The sequence below is a fragment of the Labeo rohita genome, chromosome 10 (genome assembly GCF_022985175.1).
Source record: "Labeo rohita strain BAU-BD-2019 chromosome 10, IGBB_LRoh.1.0, whole genome shotgun sequence".
Taxonomy (NCBI): Eukaryota; Metazoa; Chordata; class Actinopteri; order Cypriniformes; family Cyprinidae; genus Labeo; species Labeo rohita.
The window spans coordinates 13,459,675-13,478,670 of record NC_066878.1 but is presented as its reverse complement, the minus strand read 5'-3'; the positions used below and the strand labels follow the sequence as shown (position 1 = coordinate 13,478,670).

At 35.3% G+C, this 18,996-nt stretch overlaps 1 protein-coding gene across 1 annotated transcript; it reads right to left on the bottom strand.

The window, feature by feature from the left end:
• Positions 1 to 2,109: 2,109 nt before the first annotated feature.
• fgf18b (fibroblast growth factor 18b) lies at positions 2,110 to 10,129 on the bottom strand. Its single transcript, XM_051121756.1, has 5 exons — positions 9,533 to 10,129; positions 6,012 to 6,051; positions 5,732 to 5,909; positions 5,260 to 5,366; positions 2,110 to 2,394 (listed from the first exon to the last, which is right to left on the bottom strand). The coding sequence occupies exons 1-5, from the start codon at positions 9,562 to 9,564 to the stop codon at positions 2,110 to 2,112; spliced, it is 642 nt and encodes a 213-aa protein (XP_050977713.1). The 5' UTR covers positions 9,565 to 10,129.
• Positions 10,130 to 18,996: the final 8,867 nt, after the last annotated feature.

Here is an 18,996-nt window from a genome sequence, read left to right as displayed (position 1 = left end):
CTTTTTTTTTCAATTGCATGATTAAACTACAAATTCTGACTTTTTTCTTGTAAGTGCGAGTTTGTATTGGAACTCAGTTTGTATCTGTTGACTTTTTCGCAGTTAAATTTTTCCTCGCAAATATGCGTTTCTATCTCGAAATTCTGACTTTATAACGCACAATTGCAAGTTAAGTCACAATTGTGAGATATAAACTTGCAATTATGAGAAGTCAGAATTGTGAGTTTATATTGCACAATTTCTCAAACTCGCAATTACAAGAAATAGTCAAAATTGCAAAATCACACAATTCAGTTTTTTTTTTTTTTTTTTTTTTTTTTTTTTTTCCCTCAATAACGTGATTAAAGTCACAATTCTGACTTTTTTTTTCTCGTAAATGCGAATTTGTATTTCGGAATTCTGACGTTTTCTTGCAACTGTGAATTTAAGTCTCCCAATTCTGACTTTTTTTCTCTGAGAATTGCATGATTAAAAACTCGCAATTAGAAGAAATAAAGTCAGAATTGCAAGATAACTTAATCCTGACTTTTTTTTTTTTTTTTTTTCCTCACAAAAACAAGTTTTTTGCAGTTAATTTTTTTTCCTCACAAATGTGTTTCTATCTCCCAGTTCTGACTTGTTCTCACAATTGTAAATTTATATCTTGAAATTCTGAATTTATAACGCATAATTGCAAGTTAAGTCACAATTGCGAGGTATAAACTTGCAAGTCTGAGAAAAGTCAGAATTGTAAATTGATATTGCACAATTCTGGATATATCTCAGAAACTCACAATTACGAGTAATACATATCTTGCAATTCTAACTTGATAAGCCGCAATTATAAAAAAGTCTGAACTGCGATATGTAAACTTGCAATTTTGAGGGGGAAAAAAAAAGTCAGAATTGTTAGTTGCAATTATTTATTTTTTAATTAAGTGGTGGAAACTGGTTTCCATACAGATCAGTGTTAGCTCACGTGTTCATTTATAGGCCCTTTTCTCATATGTTCTTTTGTGGGTGGTGGGGGATTCTACCATCTTTTTAGTGGTCACAATATTTAGTTTGACATTCTGTGCTGCCAAATTATATTTACACTACCATTCGAATGTTCAGAGTCGTTAAGATTATTGTACTTTGAAAGCAAGTACTTTTCTTCAGCAAAGCTGCATTAAATTGATCAATTGTGATATTAAAAACTGTTGTACTGTACTTTTGGACTTTTGATTTCCACAAAAACTGACGGCAATAAGAAATATTTCTTGAACAGAAAATCTGCATTTAAAAAAGATTTCTGAAGGATCATGTGACTCTTACGACTGGAGGAACGGCTGCTGAAAATTCAGCTTTGCCATCACAGGAATAAATTAGATTTTAAAATATATTAAAATAGAAAAGTTTCTGTAAATTGTAATTGTTTCACAATATTATTTTTTAATCAAATGCAGTTTTTGGAGAATATAGAAGCTTCTTTCAAAAATATTTAAAAATCTTACCAACCCCAAACTTATGAATGGTAGTGTGTATCGCTCCTTAAATTACACTTTTTCCATTGGATGAATATAATATAAAATTCTCTCAATGCTCCTAGTAAAATGTTAAGTATCTGAGGCAAAACCCAAACTACACATTCACCATGAAGGTCTAATAAGATTTTCTTGACAAATACATTCTGTTTGACTTTGGTTCTTGTTTACAATCTCATGGCTCTTATAGGCCCAAGGTTGACATTTGATGAGTTTACAAAGCAGGTCCTTTAATCGCCCTTTTGGTCATAAGCACCCAAGTCGCAGAGTCTCAACTAATGCATATTAAACCACGCACTTGCCAGTTTCCAGTCATTCAACTTCGCAAGTAGAGCTATTTGCTCTTTTATAGTGGCACTGGACATTAGAGGTGAATTCTTTGGCCTCTGAAGTGCTTGGTCCCCTTGTTGTCAGGGTTCAGTGACTGGACACTTGCCCAGGAGTCTTTGGTTATATTTGCATGATTACACAATGTTTAAGCAACCTTGTCCTTTGTGACTTCTGCCAAGAGGTCGGTCCTAAAGTCTAACCTACTTGCGTTTTAAGGAAGAGCGTCTCTAGATCCTCTGTAAGAGGTGATCCTTGTGCAGCTGTCAGTGTTGTATTACTGAAGTGGTGGAGAAGAGGTAGAGGTCTGCTGGACTCTTTTGCTCCTCTTGCTGACCGTGGTAAAGCTGCAAGGCTGCAGGTCGGGCTGTTCTCCTGGAGGGAAGCGTTTCATGAAATGCACATCTCGCTGGTTGGGTAATGTGTTCGGACCTCTGCGTGGTCGTCCCCGTTTAGTGAAGCCAATGTACCAGCCCACGTAGCGAGCTGACATCCAAGCGGTGTAGTTATTCTCAAGCATTATCTCGATGAAAATGCAGCCTCCATTTACGCTGCTGTCTTTCTGAAATGGAAAAGCATATGTATTTTAATTTAAAAAAGGCATGTTTAATGTCCACTCAACAGCCACTTTATTAGGTTTTTTCAAACTTTTCAACTGCTCATTAAAGGAACACTCCACTTTTTTTGAAAATAGGCTCACTGTCCAACTTTCCTAGAGTTAAACAGTTGAGTTTTACCATTTTCAAACCCATTCAGCTGATCTCCGGGTCTGGCGGTAGCACTTTTAGCATAGCTTAGCATAGATAATTGAAGCTGATTTGACCAACCAAAAGGTAAAACTGTTTAACTCTAGGGGAGTTGGAAAATGAGCCTATTTTTTAAAAAAGTGGAGTGTTCCTTTAACACATACAGTGCATCGCGAAAGTATTCATACCCTTTTTTTTTCACGTTTTATGCTGCTGTCTTATGTTAAACTATTTTAAATAACTTTTTTTCCCACATCAATTTACACTCATCATAATGACAAAGCAAAAACAGAACTGTCACAACTTCATAAATATTAAAATAAGTACGTTGCATAAGTATTCATATTCATAACTCAAGGGTAGCAAGAGTTTGCACATCAGCATTTGGCAATTATCTGCCATTCTTAACTTTACCTCTTCACCTCTCCATCTCTGTCAGCTTGGATGGGGTCTGGCAGACATTTTCAGGTTTCTGCAGAAATGTTTGTTTGGGTTCAATCCCAGGCTGTGGCTGGGCCACTCAGGGACATTCACAGAGTTGTCTGTAAGCCACTCTTGCTGTGTGCTTAGGGTCATTGTCCTGTTGGAAGGTGAACCTTCTGTCCAGTCTGAGATTCTGAATGCTCTGGACTAGGTTTTCATTAAGGCTATCTCAATATTTTGATGCATTGAGATTTTCTTCTACTCTGACGAGTCCCTCAGTCCCTGCCGCTGAAAAACAGCCCCACAAACAGCTACCAGCAAACTATACTTTTGGGATGGTACTCAGCAGGTAATAAGCAGTGCTTGGTTTCCTTCAAAAATGATGCTTGGAATTGAGGTTCATCAGACCAGAGAATCTTGTTTCTCAAAGTCTGAGGGTCCTTTGCTTTTTTGCAAATTCAAAGTGTGTTTTCATATGTCTTCACTGAGGAGAGGATTGAGTCTTGCCACACCACCATAAGGCCCAGATTGGTGGAGTGTTGCAATGATGATTGTCTTTCTGTAACTTTCTCCCATCTGCATATATGATCATGGAGCTCAACTGGGGTGACCATCAGCTTCTTGGTCACCACTCTAGCCAAGGCCCTTCTCCAGCAATTGCTCAGTTTGGCCAGGAGGCCAGCTCTAGGAAGAGTTGTGGTTGTTTCAAACTTCTTCCATTAAGGGTAATGGAGACAAAATGCTTCTGTGAACCTTCAATGCAGCAGATTTTTTTCTGAACTCTTCCCCAGATGTGTGGCTTGATGCTATCCTGTCCTGATGCAAACAGGCAGGTTTTTTTTTTTTTTTTTTTACCTCAGGGCCTGGTTTTTGCTTTGATATGCATTTTCAGCTATTAGACCTTGTGCGCCTTTCTAAGTCATAATCGTTTAACTGAATTTGCCACAGGTTAACTTCACTTAAAGTGTAGTAAAATCTACAAGCAGTATGAATGCTACAATTTCAACTTTCCCAGATAAGGGTATGAATACTTATGCAATCAGCTTTTTATTTTTATTAATTTGCAAAGATGTTAAAAACCTGTTTTTTGCTTTTCCATTATCGTGTATGGAGTGTAGATTGATGTAAAAATTGTTATTTAAAGCAGTTTAACTTAAGGCAGAACCATAAAAGGTGAAAAAAAAAAAAAAAATGAAGGGGTATGAATACTTTTGCAAGGCAATGTATCTAATCAGCCAAACACATGGCAGCAACTCAGTGCATTTAGGCATGTAGACACAGTCAAGACGATGTGCTGAGCATCAGAATGGGGAAGAAAGGTGATATAAGTGACTTTAAATGTGGCATGGTTGTTGGTGCCAGACGGGCTGGTCTGAGTATTTCAGAAACTGCTGATCTACTGGGATTTTCACACACAACCTTTTCAAGGGTTTACAGAGAACTGTCTGAATATGAATAAAAAAAATCCAATGAGTGCCAGTTCTGTGGGTTAAAATACCTTGTTGAAGCTAGAGGTCAGGAGAATAGCTGACAGAATGGCAACAGTAACTCAAACAACGACTCGTAACAACCGAGTTTGCACAAAAGCATCTTTGAAAGCACAATACGTTGAACCTTGAAGCAGCAGCAGAAGAGCACACCAGGTGCCACTTCTGTCAGCTAAGAAAAGGAAACTGAAGCCACAGGCAAAATTTGGACAACAGAAAATTGGAAAAAGGTTGCCAGGTCTGATGAGTCTCAATTCCTGCTGCAATATTCAAATGGTAGAATCAGATTTTGCACACAACATGAAAGCATGGATCCATCCTTCCTTGTATCAACCGTCCAGGTTGGTGATGTAATAGTATGGGAGTATTTTCTTGCAAACTTTGGGCCCCTTATTACCAACCTGAGTAATGTTGCTGACCCTTTATGACTCAACCTTGTTTCTTGATCCTTGGTCCAACCAAAACTAACAAGGTGTACCTAATAAAGTGTCCAGTTAGTGTAATTAGCTCTAGGTATATTGCTATAATTGGCTCAAAATCTATTCTGAAAATTTTGTTTTGCGAAAAGAAGTCTCCTAAAATTTAAATCTCATTGAATTTATATGAAATAAGCTTGTTTTTGCCAGCAAAGATTAGCATTTTATGGGGTTTTCACACTGACAGGCGACTTGTGGTTATTATTTCAAATCACTTTCTCACGTCTCTTCAGGGCATGAGTGATTTAAATGTTGGCCCTACAATATTAAGCACAGTAATTTTTCATGAACTCACCTTCCCTACAAGCTTCCCCTTACGGTTCATGCACAAGTAGTAGTTTGTCTCTTTCCCTCTTATTCTCACTTGACTCCCAAAGGTGTCGGCCTCCACCACGAGCTGGGCTTGTGAAGAAACATAAAAATACAAACATGCAGGAATATAAATGGATGTAACTGACACTCAGATGCACTGTCAAAGAAATAACATTTTAGCAAGACAACTATGATTGGCAGATGATTTTTAACTTCTTTACAATAATTGTAGATGTAATTACTTTTTAAAAAAAATATTCGCTATATGTGTATTTATACATTTATTTAACACACATTTAGGTTTATTTAGCGATTTCATCAAAAGATTATTTTACATGTATTTGTTTTATAATTATATAAATTATATATTTATAATTATATTTTTTATTAGATAGATAGATAGATAGATAGACATTAATATACAGGTAGGCTGACACATTCAAATGATTCCTTACCATATTTATCCCCATCCTCTCCCATGGCTGTGATTTTCTTGCCTAGCACCTGGACGTGTTTTCCGCTGGTCCGACTGTATAGTTGGTAAACCCGATGGTGTTTCCGGCTCAGGCCGTCTCGCACCCCTGTCTGGTTCTCTACGTGTACTCCAAAGTTAACGTTCTCCACCGCTAACACCTGCACAAACACAGAAGTCGGTCACAAATCACTTTTATTGATTTATGAACTATCAATTGATATATGGTTTTATTATCCGTAACACATGCAGACTGTAAGCACCTGTAATGGGCTGTAGAACAGTAACACGACCTGGAAGCATCTGGCCAAAGAGAAATAGAAAAGACACATGTCATTGTGTGACATTTGCATTCGCTCTAATTGCTCTTCTAACCTATGTAAGGGAAACTGTGGTTGGATGGCACACTTTTCAAATTTTGTTGAATCTCTGGTGCATCAACTGCTAAGATATGTCTATAGGTAAAAGGGACTTAGTGTTACAAAATATTTCTCTTTTTTCAAAATTCATTATATTATTTTAGGGTTGGTTGGCACAGTGTTAAAAGACTACAGTTATAAGAGAGAGACAACAAGAAGAGAAGATGAAAATGTTTATTTTAGCTCAAACTAGCACCACATGTGAGTGTCTGCATGTATTTAAAGATCAGTGTTCAAATCTGCTATAAATTGTTAATAATACTTTATACATATGCCAACCAACCTCACTCACTCTCTTTTCTTAAATGATGTCAGCCAAGCATCATAATGTATCACAGGCTTCCAAATCTACCAAAATGTAATTGCTTCCCATTTTTATTAACCCACATTCTTATGTTTTATATCTTTCTGTAATTATTTTTAGCTGGAGGGGTTAAGGGCTTTTTGTTTTGGCATAAAAATTAAAAGTTTTGACAGGTTTTAATCTATTACTATCAGGAGGACAAACACTCCAAAGTGACATTTTGGTGATTATGACCCATGAATGACCCCTGATTCAACCAACTCTGGTCTCTTCTAGTGTACAACACTTTTTGGTAAATAAAATATTACTACTGGTTTTGATATATGGGTAAATGATGCTTATTTTTTTTGTGTGGATATATTACGTGCATTAAATAAAATACATGTTTTCTGGGGCTTCATATAAAAAATGTCTCTAAAACTGTCTCTAAAAATAAAATCTGAAATTACTGAAGGATGAAATCTTGGTATAAGTAGTGGTACAATGTTATAATATTTAAAAAATAAAAAAAGAAGTAAAAGAATTTTTATCTCAAGTAGTTTCTAAATAGTGCTGTAAAATCGATTAATCGTGATTAAGTGCATCCAAAATAAAAGTCTGTGTTCATATAATACGTGTGTGTATTGTGTATATTTATATACACACACATAGAGGTATATATTTAAGAAATATGCGTGAGCGTGCATGTGTGTATATATTAGTGCTCTCAAATCAATTAATTGTGATTAATCTTATTTAAATACAAAGTTTACATAAGTTTACACTATTTTTAAAATACTAAAAAAAACTTCTGGCCACATAATTAAAGTTACTGCGGTGTAACTAACATGCAGGAAGCCATTTTGTCATCATGTGTCAAGAAAACCATAAAACAGAGGGGACCCCCTTTAGACCCTCATGACTGGGTGCCAGAAGTATTAGTTTAAAAAAAGAAAATCACATATTTTAACAAATTTTTCATGTCAAGGTGGTGTTTGTGATATTCATGACTAAAATAATACAATAAAAGTTTTTAAATAGTGCCGTCAATTCGATTAATCGTGATTAATCGCATCCAAAATAAACATTTTTGTTTACATAACGTTTGTGTACTGTGTATATTTATATACACACACATACATGTAAATATTTAAGAAATATTTACATGTGGGTGTGTATATATATTAGCGCTGTCAGATTGATTAATTGTGATTAATCGCATCCAAATTAAAAGTTTGTTTACATATGTATGTGTACTGTGTATATTTTTAAGTATATATAAATATGCACACATACGTATATATTTAAGAAATATTTACATGTGCATGTGTATATATATTAGCGCTGTCAGATTGATTAATTGTGATTAATCGCATCCAAATTAAAAGTTTGTTTACATATGTATGTGTACTGTGTATATTTTTAAGTATATATAAATATGCACACATACGTATATATTTAAGAAATATTTACATGTGCATGTATATATATATATATATATATATATATATTAGTGCGGTAAAATAGATTAATTGTGATTAATCGCATCCAATTTAAAAGTTTGTTTACATTTGTATGTGTACTGATTATACCTTTAAGTACATATAAATGCGCACACATACATGTATATATTTAATACACAGCACACACACATATGTTATTTAACCCTTTAACTGTCACCATCCCACCTGTGGGACGCTTGGCGCTCTTTTTTTCGTTGTCCTTTTTCTGTATCAAATATTTCAGTAATCATCATAAATTATATATCATTTGAAAGCTTAGAAGCCCAAAAATCATCCTATGAAAACCATTTTGAAATCGGACATCGTGTTACCATGGAAATAGTACTGTAAAATCTTTTGGCCGTCTCCTCCCCCTTAGCAGCGGTATCAAGTGTCATATTACAAAATGCGTTACGGTCTTTTAGAATCCAAACTTTTTATAATCTTGACAAAAAACATGTCATTGGAAAGGTCTGAATCTCAGGATTTCATATTTGGTGGTTATTTTGTGATAAAAGTAATTTAGACTTTTGTGACAGAAAAATGCATTTTAAAAAATTCTATAGAGTTTGTATGGTACCCGGTGGTTGTTTGTGGTATAACTTTCTAAACAAACTTTCACAGGAACCTCATTTTTTTTTCATGTCAACTTCAAATTTGGAACATAACTTATTTAGACATAAGGCTTCAATTTGATATCAAATTTAGGGTAAAACCTGTTATGTAAAATATGCATTTTATATAAAATACAATAAAAATGGTACAGCGCATTTTCTTTCCACTTCTGCCATAATCTGCTGACTGTTTTCTTTAAAAAAAAGAGACCAACCTTAGATCTGTATTCTAACGTGTTGATGAGTGCACTTTCATGCCTATTTTAAAAAATGGGGGGTGACAGTTAAAGGGTTAAACAAACTTTTAATTTGGATGCGATTAATCGCGATTAATCGATTTGACAGCACTATTTTTAAAATATTGAAAAACATCTGGCCATATAATTAAAGTCACTGTGGTGTAACATGCAGGAAGCCATTTTGTTGTCATGTGTCAAGAAAACCATAAAACAGAGGGGACCCCCTTTAAACCCTCATGACTGGGTGCCGGAAGTATTAGGTTAAAAAAAATCACGTATTTTAACACATTTTTCAGGTCAAGGTGGCCTAAATCAACGTTTGTGATATTCATGACTAAAATAATACAATAAAGTATTTTTGAACTTTAAAAATAAGAGTTTTGCTAAATGTAAATGGTTACACGGCTTGATTTGTGTAGCAAACACCATTAATTCTCTCTTTTTATTAATTCATTATTTGTCATTGACCAACACAGGACTTCTACCCTACAGTCTAAGCAGGATTCAGACCTAGAAACTCTCATCATCAGTGTGCATGCTGCTGTTATCTGAGGAGACACTGGGTGGGATGTGTTATTATGAGAACACAGCATCTGCTGAGGCTATATCGTCTGACCCAGAGATGGGAAACACAACAAATGCTCAGGCTGGACAAAACGGTGGAGCCATCAGTAGATGGAGACTCGCTACAAAAAAGTCACACTGAATAATTACACGTGAAACTTACAGCACGACAGCAGAGGACAGGATGGACTGCATCGCTCCAGCGCTTCTATCACCCCGGACAGTGAGATCTTTGAGGCGATGGTTTGAAAAACTGGAGCCCAAACCGGACACAGACCCAGGTGAGCATCTGAGCGCGTGTTGGAGGATTGTTCAGAGAGAGTCTTCTCGCAAGCAAAGCAGTTCAGATGCACACTGAAGAACGACAGGTGAAAAACAGGTCATCCTCCTGTGTGACCCCGCACTCCACATGACACACTGACAATAGATGGATATTAAAAAGCTTCCCAGTGCTCCTTCCTGCAATATCCTCAAGAACGCTGCTGTCTTCACACAAAAACGCAGAATTCAGGGGTCCTCCTGCCCTTTAAGAAGTCTTTGCGAGATTTTCTCCTTTTCCAGGCTTCTTTTGTTTGGCTGTGGGGTGGAAAGGACCCCTCTCTCGCCACAGGACAGTGCGTTTGCTGAATGAGAAGGAAGCGCAGCTGAAGTGGAACGGAGATGGGCGGGGTGCGCGCAGGGGCAGGGATGATGATGGGACGATGTTTCTAGCTCACTTATCATCACCAAGGTGGGGCGATGGAAGAGAAGCGGCTCGACCGTCCAGCAATAACCGAATTCAAAAGTTTCAGCACTTTAAAACTGCTTACATAAACCGAGTGACCTTTTATTAAACGGAAAGGGCTGGGGGAAGTCTGGACGTCCCGCTTAACGGTGCATTCAGTCACATTTTTGATCATTAAAATCTTAAAGGGTGTTTTGAGAAATACCACGTGCGATAAAGACTCAAGTCCTGTCAGTCTTGTAGGGATAAAAAAGCGGTTTTATTCTACATGGAGCGGGGCGCCCCCTCATGGTCGCCGCTATGTTGACATCCCATTGCGTGTCATTATTATGTTGATATACATTTACTTTACATACCGTTTCTTTTTTTGTAACGCGCTTTACATAAATACATTTGAACAAAAGTTCATCGCACAACGTAATCTACGTATTCTGAAACCCCTACGCTGTGATGAATATGCTAAAAACAGTGTAACACAACTCGCAAATACATTCATGGAAATCTGTTGTGATGAAATCTAGGATATCCATTTTTAGATATGTGTTGTGTAAGGACAAGTGAACATAAAATCATAAAGATAAACAAACCTCGTGGATCCACACCAACAGGTGTCAGTAAAAAGTGTAAGACCGCTGAGGCAAATAAGCGCTAGCTAATCCTAAACAAACACTTACTTAGTGCATCCTTTAAAAGTTCGATTTCTGTTAAACCTAAAAGGGGTACTGAGCAATATTAGGCCATATTTAAACACTTTAAAATAGAAGAGAGGGTGTGAGAGAGGTATGTAAGCAACAAGTCGTTCCAAAATGAACATTTCACAGGGATTTCAGAAACACCGCCCGTTCCCCCCTCCTCTGACCACGACAGAACCGCAGACACCCGGGTCAGCCAACAAGCGCCAGCGCTGCATGCTCCTCCACCCCCCCTTTTCTCGCCCCAGCACCCCTGTGCCCCATCCAGGAGGAGCAATAGATGTGTGCAAGTGAAGGAGAGAGATGTAAATTAGCGGGTAGCTAGACAGGTCACGGCCCGCTTGGCGGTTTTGAACATCCTAAATGAGCCGTGTCACATTTCCAAAATACTATAACTCATTTCCTCTCACCTTAAAAATCCCGTAATTTCCAGAGACAACAAACATTTTTGATTAGTGTAATGGTTTGATATTTCAGCTCCACTGGAGAGCATTGAGCAATTAGCAGGTCATAATGATCTGATGTTCAACGAATGCACACCCGGTTGTGCGAACAGCTATATTAGACTGAGTTAGCAAGCCTGGTTGACTGGATCACACTCACCGTTGTGATTGTATAACCTTTTGTACCAGCATTTCTCTGCTCTTTGTCTTTCAGTGTCTGGACTTCAGGCCCTCCACCCAGATTGAATTTTTAGATGAAGTCCAGAGATCTTCATGTGAAAGGTATCAAATGCGCATTCTCTCAGAACTCGCTGAATTTCAATATTCTGTTTTAGTTTTCTTGAAGGAACATTTGTGTTGATTACCGCAAAATGATTTCAACTCCCTTGTTTTCTTAAAAAATAAAAATAAGAAAAATACAAGGCTAAACTGTGTTTTCAGTCCTTTAAAAAAATCTTCTATTAAAGGGATAGTTCACCTAGAAATGAAAATTCTGTCATTAATTACTCATCCTCATGTCGTTACAAACCCATAAGACCTTCGTTCATCTTCGCAACACAAATTAACATTTTTTTGATGAAATCCTAGAGCTTTCTGACCCTGCATAGACAGCAACACAACTGACACGTTTAAGGCCCAAAAAGGTAGTAAGAACATTGTTAAAATAGTCTATGCGCATCAGTAATTCAACCTTAATTTTATAAGGGTACAAGAATACTTTTTGTGCGCAAAGAAAACAAAAATAACGACTTTATTCAGCAAATCCCTTAAATCCTTCTGTTGTGAGGCAATTACAATAGAGGTAAATAGGGTCGATTTTTGGAGGATTTAAAAGCAAAAATCTGACAATTTTATAAAGAGCACTTAAATTTTTCTGTTAAAAGTTGAGCATTCTTTGAGCTTTAAAGCTATTTAATTATCATTTGTATAGTTGTTTTATAGGGTTATGGTTTATGGCATTCCACTGTCATTATTAACTTCCTGTTCCATAATGATATTTTGTAAATCTCCTACCGTAAATATATCAAAACTTAATTTTTGACTAGTAATATGCATTGCTAAGAACTTCATTTGGACAACTTTAAAGGCAATTTTCTCAAAACATTTTTTCACCCACAGATTCTAGATTTTCAAATATTATCTTATCGTAACAAACCATACATCAATGGAAAGCTTATTTATTCACCTTTCAGATGTATAAATCTCACTTTCAAAAAATAGACCCTTATGACCGATTTTGTGGTCCAGGGTCACATATATTGTAGTTGTATTATTGAAACTGAGTATTTTAACATTTACAGATTGCACATTCTCATAGCAATTCGTAACCGTAATTCGTATCCATTTCTATGATATGTTTTCGTACATATGATTCGCTCATGTTTTTGTGTGACCTGCTTACACTCCACTGATGGTTGGGTTTAAGAGTGAACCTTCATGTTTACTTTTCCCCCTAAAAATTGTGTTTCCATATAAATCACATCATAAATGACGGTAGCCGTTGACTTACAGTATGAAAAATCTTTTTCTGTTTTCAACAAGAAAGAAACTCATTTTGGAACAACTTGAGGGTGAATAAATGTTGACAAGGTTTTATGTTTTGGGTAACTGTCCCTTGAAGTTTCCTCATTAAATTGCATTGAATTAGCCCCATCAATTAGGGGTTCAAGCTCGTAGCGCTGAAACCCTATTGTAATTGTTAGAATGGTCACAGATCAGCAGTCTCCATATAAAACTTATTGTGCAGACCAAACTGTTAAGTCGTAGAGACTTGAAACATGGAGGGATGGTAGTACTCACACTACCAGCAATGTGACCAAGGCTCGCCCCAATCAGCCTGACGGGGGCACTACAGCGAACAAAAATACGAAATCGTTCGTCAGTCGCAGGCTCAAGTGGCTTATGTCATTGGAATTCTTGGCTCACGCCGGACAAAACACATGAAGACAGATTCGATCATGAGCCTACTTTTGTGAGCTAGTCCTAGGTTTTTCACCTGATCGGAACCAAGGCTGAAAGATTCTCTGGAGAGTGAATATAAATAATTATCAAAAAAAGTTAAACTTTCAACTCACCAGGGACATTTGTGTATCTCAAAAAACATGTCCGCTATTGGTCGACGGAATTTGAGCACCTGTTAGACAAGGTTAACAGAGGCCGATTGGAATAAACTAGGTGGGCCTGTTTGACTTACAACCCCAAAAGGTCTGAGAGAAATTTGCTGTCAAATCATTTGTCAAATCAAATCATTTGTTAAATGATTGAGAAGATGTAAAAAACCTTTGTGAACTAGTCCTAGGTTTTTCACCTGATTGGAACCAAATCAGTGCAGAAAGATTTTCTGGAGAGTGAATATCAATAATTATCAAAAAAAGTTGAACTTTTGACTCATCGTCGCAAAGGGGCCCAAAAGTGGCAGGCCCACTTGTAGTAAAATGCCTATAACTCCTGAATGGAATGAGATATGTCCACCAAACTCAGAACACTATATCGCATTTTTCAAGGGTGTAAACGATTGTACATTGCGAGTTTTTTCGCACATACACGCAATATTCATATCATAGGATAGAACTCCTCATTCCGGACAACTTTGCCTTTAGAACCACTGCTGTCAATCAAATCGTTTGTTAAAAGATTAAGAAGATGTAAAAAAAAAAATACTTTTGTGAACTAGTCCTAGGTTTTTCACTCTCAATCTGGAAAAAAACACTGCGGTACAATTCTCTGTACTCTCTAGGCCAATAATTATCAAAAAATGTTGAACTCAAAACTAAATGAAACCTGCTGAGCACATGCAATAGGTGATTCTAAACAAGCATGCAAAGTTTTAAGGGGATTGGACCACAACTGGCACCATAACAGTTATAAACGTCAAAACATCATATTTCTATAGTAAATTTCACTGTAAAAAAAGTTGAAAAGTGTTAGTGCTCCCTTAAAATTTTAAGTTTACTCAACTTAAATATCCACGTTTTCACGTAGTACAACTTAACACTTCATGTTGACTAAACTTACAATTTTAAGGCAGCATGAACACTTACTTTTTAAAGTTGAAACAACATTTTTTTTTTTTTTACTGTGTACCTGGATTTGCCATTTAATTTACGTGGGTACAGCCTTGCTAAATAATATGTAATGTCTTTTTCCTTATATGCTTAAATGTATTTTCCATTGTAAATGCCTCACTGAAAAGGCCGGTTCATGCCAGGAATGATAACTATATGGATAACAAAAAAAATGTAGTTTTAAAAGTTGTTCTAAATTTCAGATAATAGCAGAGTCCACACCACAACCATAATGATAATGACAAAGAGTAACAAACAATCCAGCTGATGAATGACAAAAACAATGACAGCCAATCAGAATCCATCCTGCTTTAAAGGGACAGTTCACCTGAAAATGAAAATTCTGTCATGAATAACTCACTCTCATGTCGTTCCAAGACCTTTGTTGGAACACAAATGAACATATTTTTGATGAAATCCGAGAGTGTCATGGTATTTTCTGAAAGAGAAGAAATTGTTGAATAAAGTTGTTATTTTCTCTCGAATTTCATCAAAAATATTTTAATTTGTGTTCTGAAGATGAATGAAGGTCTAATGGGTTTGGAACAACATGAGAGTGAGTAATTAATGACAGAATTTTCATTTTTGGGCGAACTATCCTATTAAAGCACACGCTTAGAATAACCAGAATGTTATTGTGCGTTTGTGTTGATGCTAGTATTGTAGTTATCTTTATAGTTATCGTTCTTGGTGTGTACAGGCCTTTAGACAGTGAAAAATGAATTCTTGTGGAAGTCAACTTTATGCCACAAGTGCTGTAGACTGAGCATCTCAGATACCACAGCGCTTATGAATATCAATATTTGAAATCAAAGGCTCCGCTTGAGCTTTGGCTGAATGGTTTGAATGTGTTCGCAGTCCAGAACCGAGCATAGTTCATCTGTTCTCTCAATGGAGTTGCTGTCCCCCCTTCCAAGCTCTCTCTCCCTTTTTTATCCTCCGCTCATTTCTCATGTCCAATTCTACCAGTTTCAGACAAAATAGGAGTTTCTCCTTCTTCTGTTCGTCTCCCTCTGTCTCGTTCGTTCTCTTCCTTTTGGCCCATCTTCCGTCTTTCCAGACTTTGAAGGGAGTTCAGACTTCTAATATAAGACAGGTCCCTACCACAACAAAGGATTCAGCTTTGAGTTTGAATAAACACTTTCTCTCCTTTTTCTGCCTGCCTGTACCCCACTCCCATTTTTTCCTTCTCTGTGTTATTTCTCTCTTGGCCCGTGCTGAAGTATGAGCACTTGTTATGCGTTCTCCATGGTAGCCTTTTCTTCTGGAATAGATTAGCAGGCCGGGGAGGAAGGGGAAGCGGCGGCAAACCGAAGTCGGCCGAGGGAGAAGAAGGTGTAAAAGGGAGTGAAGTGTGAAAAGAAAGGAACAGAGCGATGGAAAAAGGAAGCGAGGAGCTGAATAATGGGGGGAAAAGAGGATTGTGGAATGACAGAGAAGGAAAGAAGGTCACTGTAGGTAACAGAAACACGCGCTGTTTGGCTCGTGCCCGTTTTCTCTCTTTTGAAACTCAGCTGTGATGGATGTCATCACACTGGCGATTGCGCCCCAAAACGGCTTCCAAATACCTTGCGTGTTTTTGCTGCTTTCACAAGCCCCTTTTTCAGCTTCCCCATGCCCTTACATTGTCATCTCTGGACTCTTTCCTCGTTCTACGGCTTATTAACCCACGCTCGGTCACTTCCCAGCTCGCATTTGCAATGTATAACATCATGAGCTGTCATCACTCCGCTCCGCTTCCCTCCCTCCCCTCCCGTTTTCCCTCCTTTCTGGCTGGGTTAAAACCACAGGTCTCCTCTCTCTGTGCGCTGGCGAGAGCACATGACCGCAGCCACTGAACTGCAAGTACGTAAATGGACATTCTCTACCTCCTTTCTGCATAGTGGGAACGAATTTGTTTTAGTGTGCCGACCACAGGTCTCTCGTAACCACACAGACACATACTCATGTCGACGCACTTTTTATATGTGTTTGTGTGCGTGTTTTGGTCAAAAGAGAATGGCATTGTCGCGCTGTGCGCTTCCAGCTTCTAATTAATCCAATCTGCCGGCAATATGTCGACGTAAACGGCATTAGCTCTGCCTAAAACAACTCTCCGAATCCAGATTTCTGTAAGTAGCGGGAGGAAAAAGAGAATGTGTGTGCGTTTGAATTGCTAATAGGTAGAACTGTTCCTTTGAGCTTTGTGGAAAAAGTGTTTAACATTCAGGCAGGGCCGTCCTCACAGACTGCCCGAATTCCTCAAATCTGTCAGCCGTGCTAGCCAGCTGTCACTCACCTCTAATTTGCTACAACATCATTGACCTTAGGGCTTCTGGCAAATAAACACGCTCATACGCTGACAAAAAAAAAGCGAAAATTCTTGTCTTGTGAGGAGCACTTTTCGGTGCTTTTTCTGATGCTGGAATGTTGGGTTGCATTATCGTCAAGTTTTGCAAGAGCTGTGCGGCTGCCAGGTGCCTTAGCAAACATGCTATTCTACAGAGTACGTCTGTATATTTTGGGGAGCTGTTGTTTTAACCCAGCGGTTTATGCTGCTGTTTGAGCAACAACATTGACTCAGAAGGATTTACCGGCCTGAATTCATGGAAATGAAGGCTGAGATGAAATATGAGATGGATAAACACAAATAAGAGCAGGTGCATACCATACCATAAGACACGTGTGTGTATGTTTATATATCTATCTTATATATCTATATATCATGTATTTAAAAATTCTGGTAAATGGTTCGTTTTATTTCAATTTAATTCTTATAATAATATTAATACAAATAGTTATTAATAATGTAATCATATAAAATGTTTTTTTAATTGTATTATTAGTTTAATATATTAAATAAATTATGTAATGTAATTATTTATATAATTATTGCGTCTGTTTTATTTTATTAATATTTATTCAATAAATAAATTATGTAAAATTAATCATATACTTCATTAAATATGAAATAAAATGTGAAAATATTAAATAAATAAAAGGAAATATTTCTAAAGTGTGTATTTGTGTTTCTTATTGACGTGCCTGGAAAAAATTATTATTATTATTATTATTATTATTATTATTATTAACAACAACTCATTTTAATAATATTATTATTTTATTTTATTAAAATAAATAAATGGGTTATATTAAAATATGATACATTAAATTAAATTGTACAATTTATTTTATAATTTATTAAATCATACAGATAGATCAAATTGTATTAAATAATTTAATTCTATCATTTAAGTGACTGGAAAATGTATATTAACAACAACAACAACAACAACAACAACAATAATAATAATCATTTACAAGGAAACAAGACCTAATTGTAATAATATTATATTATTATTTTAATATAATAATAATAATAATAATAATAATAATAATTAATTATTATTATTAAGGAAACAAGACCTAATTTTAATAATATTATATTATTATTTTAATATAATAATAATAATAATAATAATAATAATAATAATAATAATAAATTATTATTATTATTAAGGAAATGAGACCTAATTTCAATAATATTATATTATATTTTTAATATAATAATAATAATAATAATAATAATAAATTATTGTTATTAAGGAAACAATACCTAATTTTATTATTATTATTATTATTATTATTACAAGGAAACAAGACCTAATTTTAATATTAATATATTATTATTTTAATATAATAATAATAATAATAATAAATTTTAAAAAAGTCAACATTTGAAGTGGATCAAAAAAGTGAATCAAAGTTGTCCTAAGAAAATAATGGGAATTGTTTTGGCTTTAGGGCAACTTTGATGGAAGGTTTTAATCCACTTCAAATGTTGACTACTATATATTATAATACATGTGTCTTATTAAAATATGATACATTAAATTGTAAAATTTATTTTATAATTATACAGTTAGATCAAATTATATTATGTAATTTATTTATCTCATTTAAGTATTATTATTTATTATTATTATTATTATTATTATTATTATTATTATTATTAACATATTTGAAAATGTTAATAAATAAAAGTAAATAAATAAAACTAAAATAAATACAAATAAAAAATAAAAGTAAATATTAATAAAGTATGTGTTTGTATAAAATTGAATAATAGTAACGTTTTCTCACTGAAGTGCCTGTAAAAAGTATTATTATTAAGAATAATTATAATTTACAAGGAAAAATATATCATTTTAAAAATATTGTATTATTATTTTAATATAATAAATTATATTATATTATATGTATGATATCAAAATATATTTTATTTAAATTCTACAATATTTTTTAATGTATTAAATTATACAGTTGGATCAAATTATATTATATAATTTAATTTATTTAATTGAAAATTTCTATTATTATTGTTATTATTATTATTATTATTATTATTATTATTAAGTAAAATTAAAATTTTCACTTTGTACATGCTGTTTACATAATCAGAAACCAATGTACTATTCCCTCCTGCTCTAAATGCAAGATGAAACATTTGAGGTGAAACAGCTTTCATGTTTCATGCGTTTTAATAAAATCTGAGTGTAGGAGTGTTGCGTTTTATGCAGGTACAGCAGTTGTTGTGAAAGCCTAGATAATGAAATATAATGCATCTGACAGATGTTGGGAGGACACACGCATGCACAACCCTGCGGACACACACTCTCACACACGCTGAACCCTCTCAAGGTCAAACCCTAATGCACCTCCTG

Bases quoted from the DNA above. Each gene is read 5' to 3' on its own strand.
- fgf18b (XM_051121756.1), bottom strand. From the start codon at position 9,564: ATGCAGTCCATCCTGTCCTCTGCTGTCGTGCT. The intron at 5,910-6,011 runs GTGCTTACAGTC...GTGTTTGTGCAG, and splicing joins TGTTCTACAGCCCATTACAG to GTGTTAGCGGTGGAGAACGT. The intron at 2,395-5,259 runs GTGAGTTCATGA...TTTCCATTTCAG, and splicing joins AGGGGAAGCTTGTAGGGAAG to AAAGACAGCAGCGTAAATGG.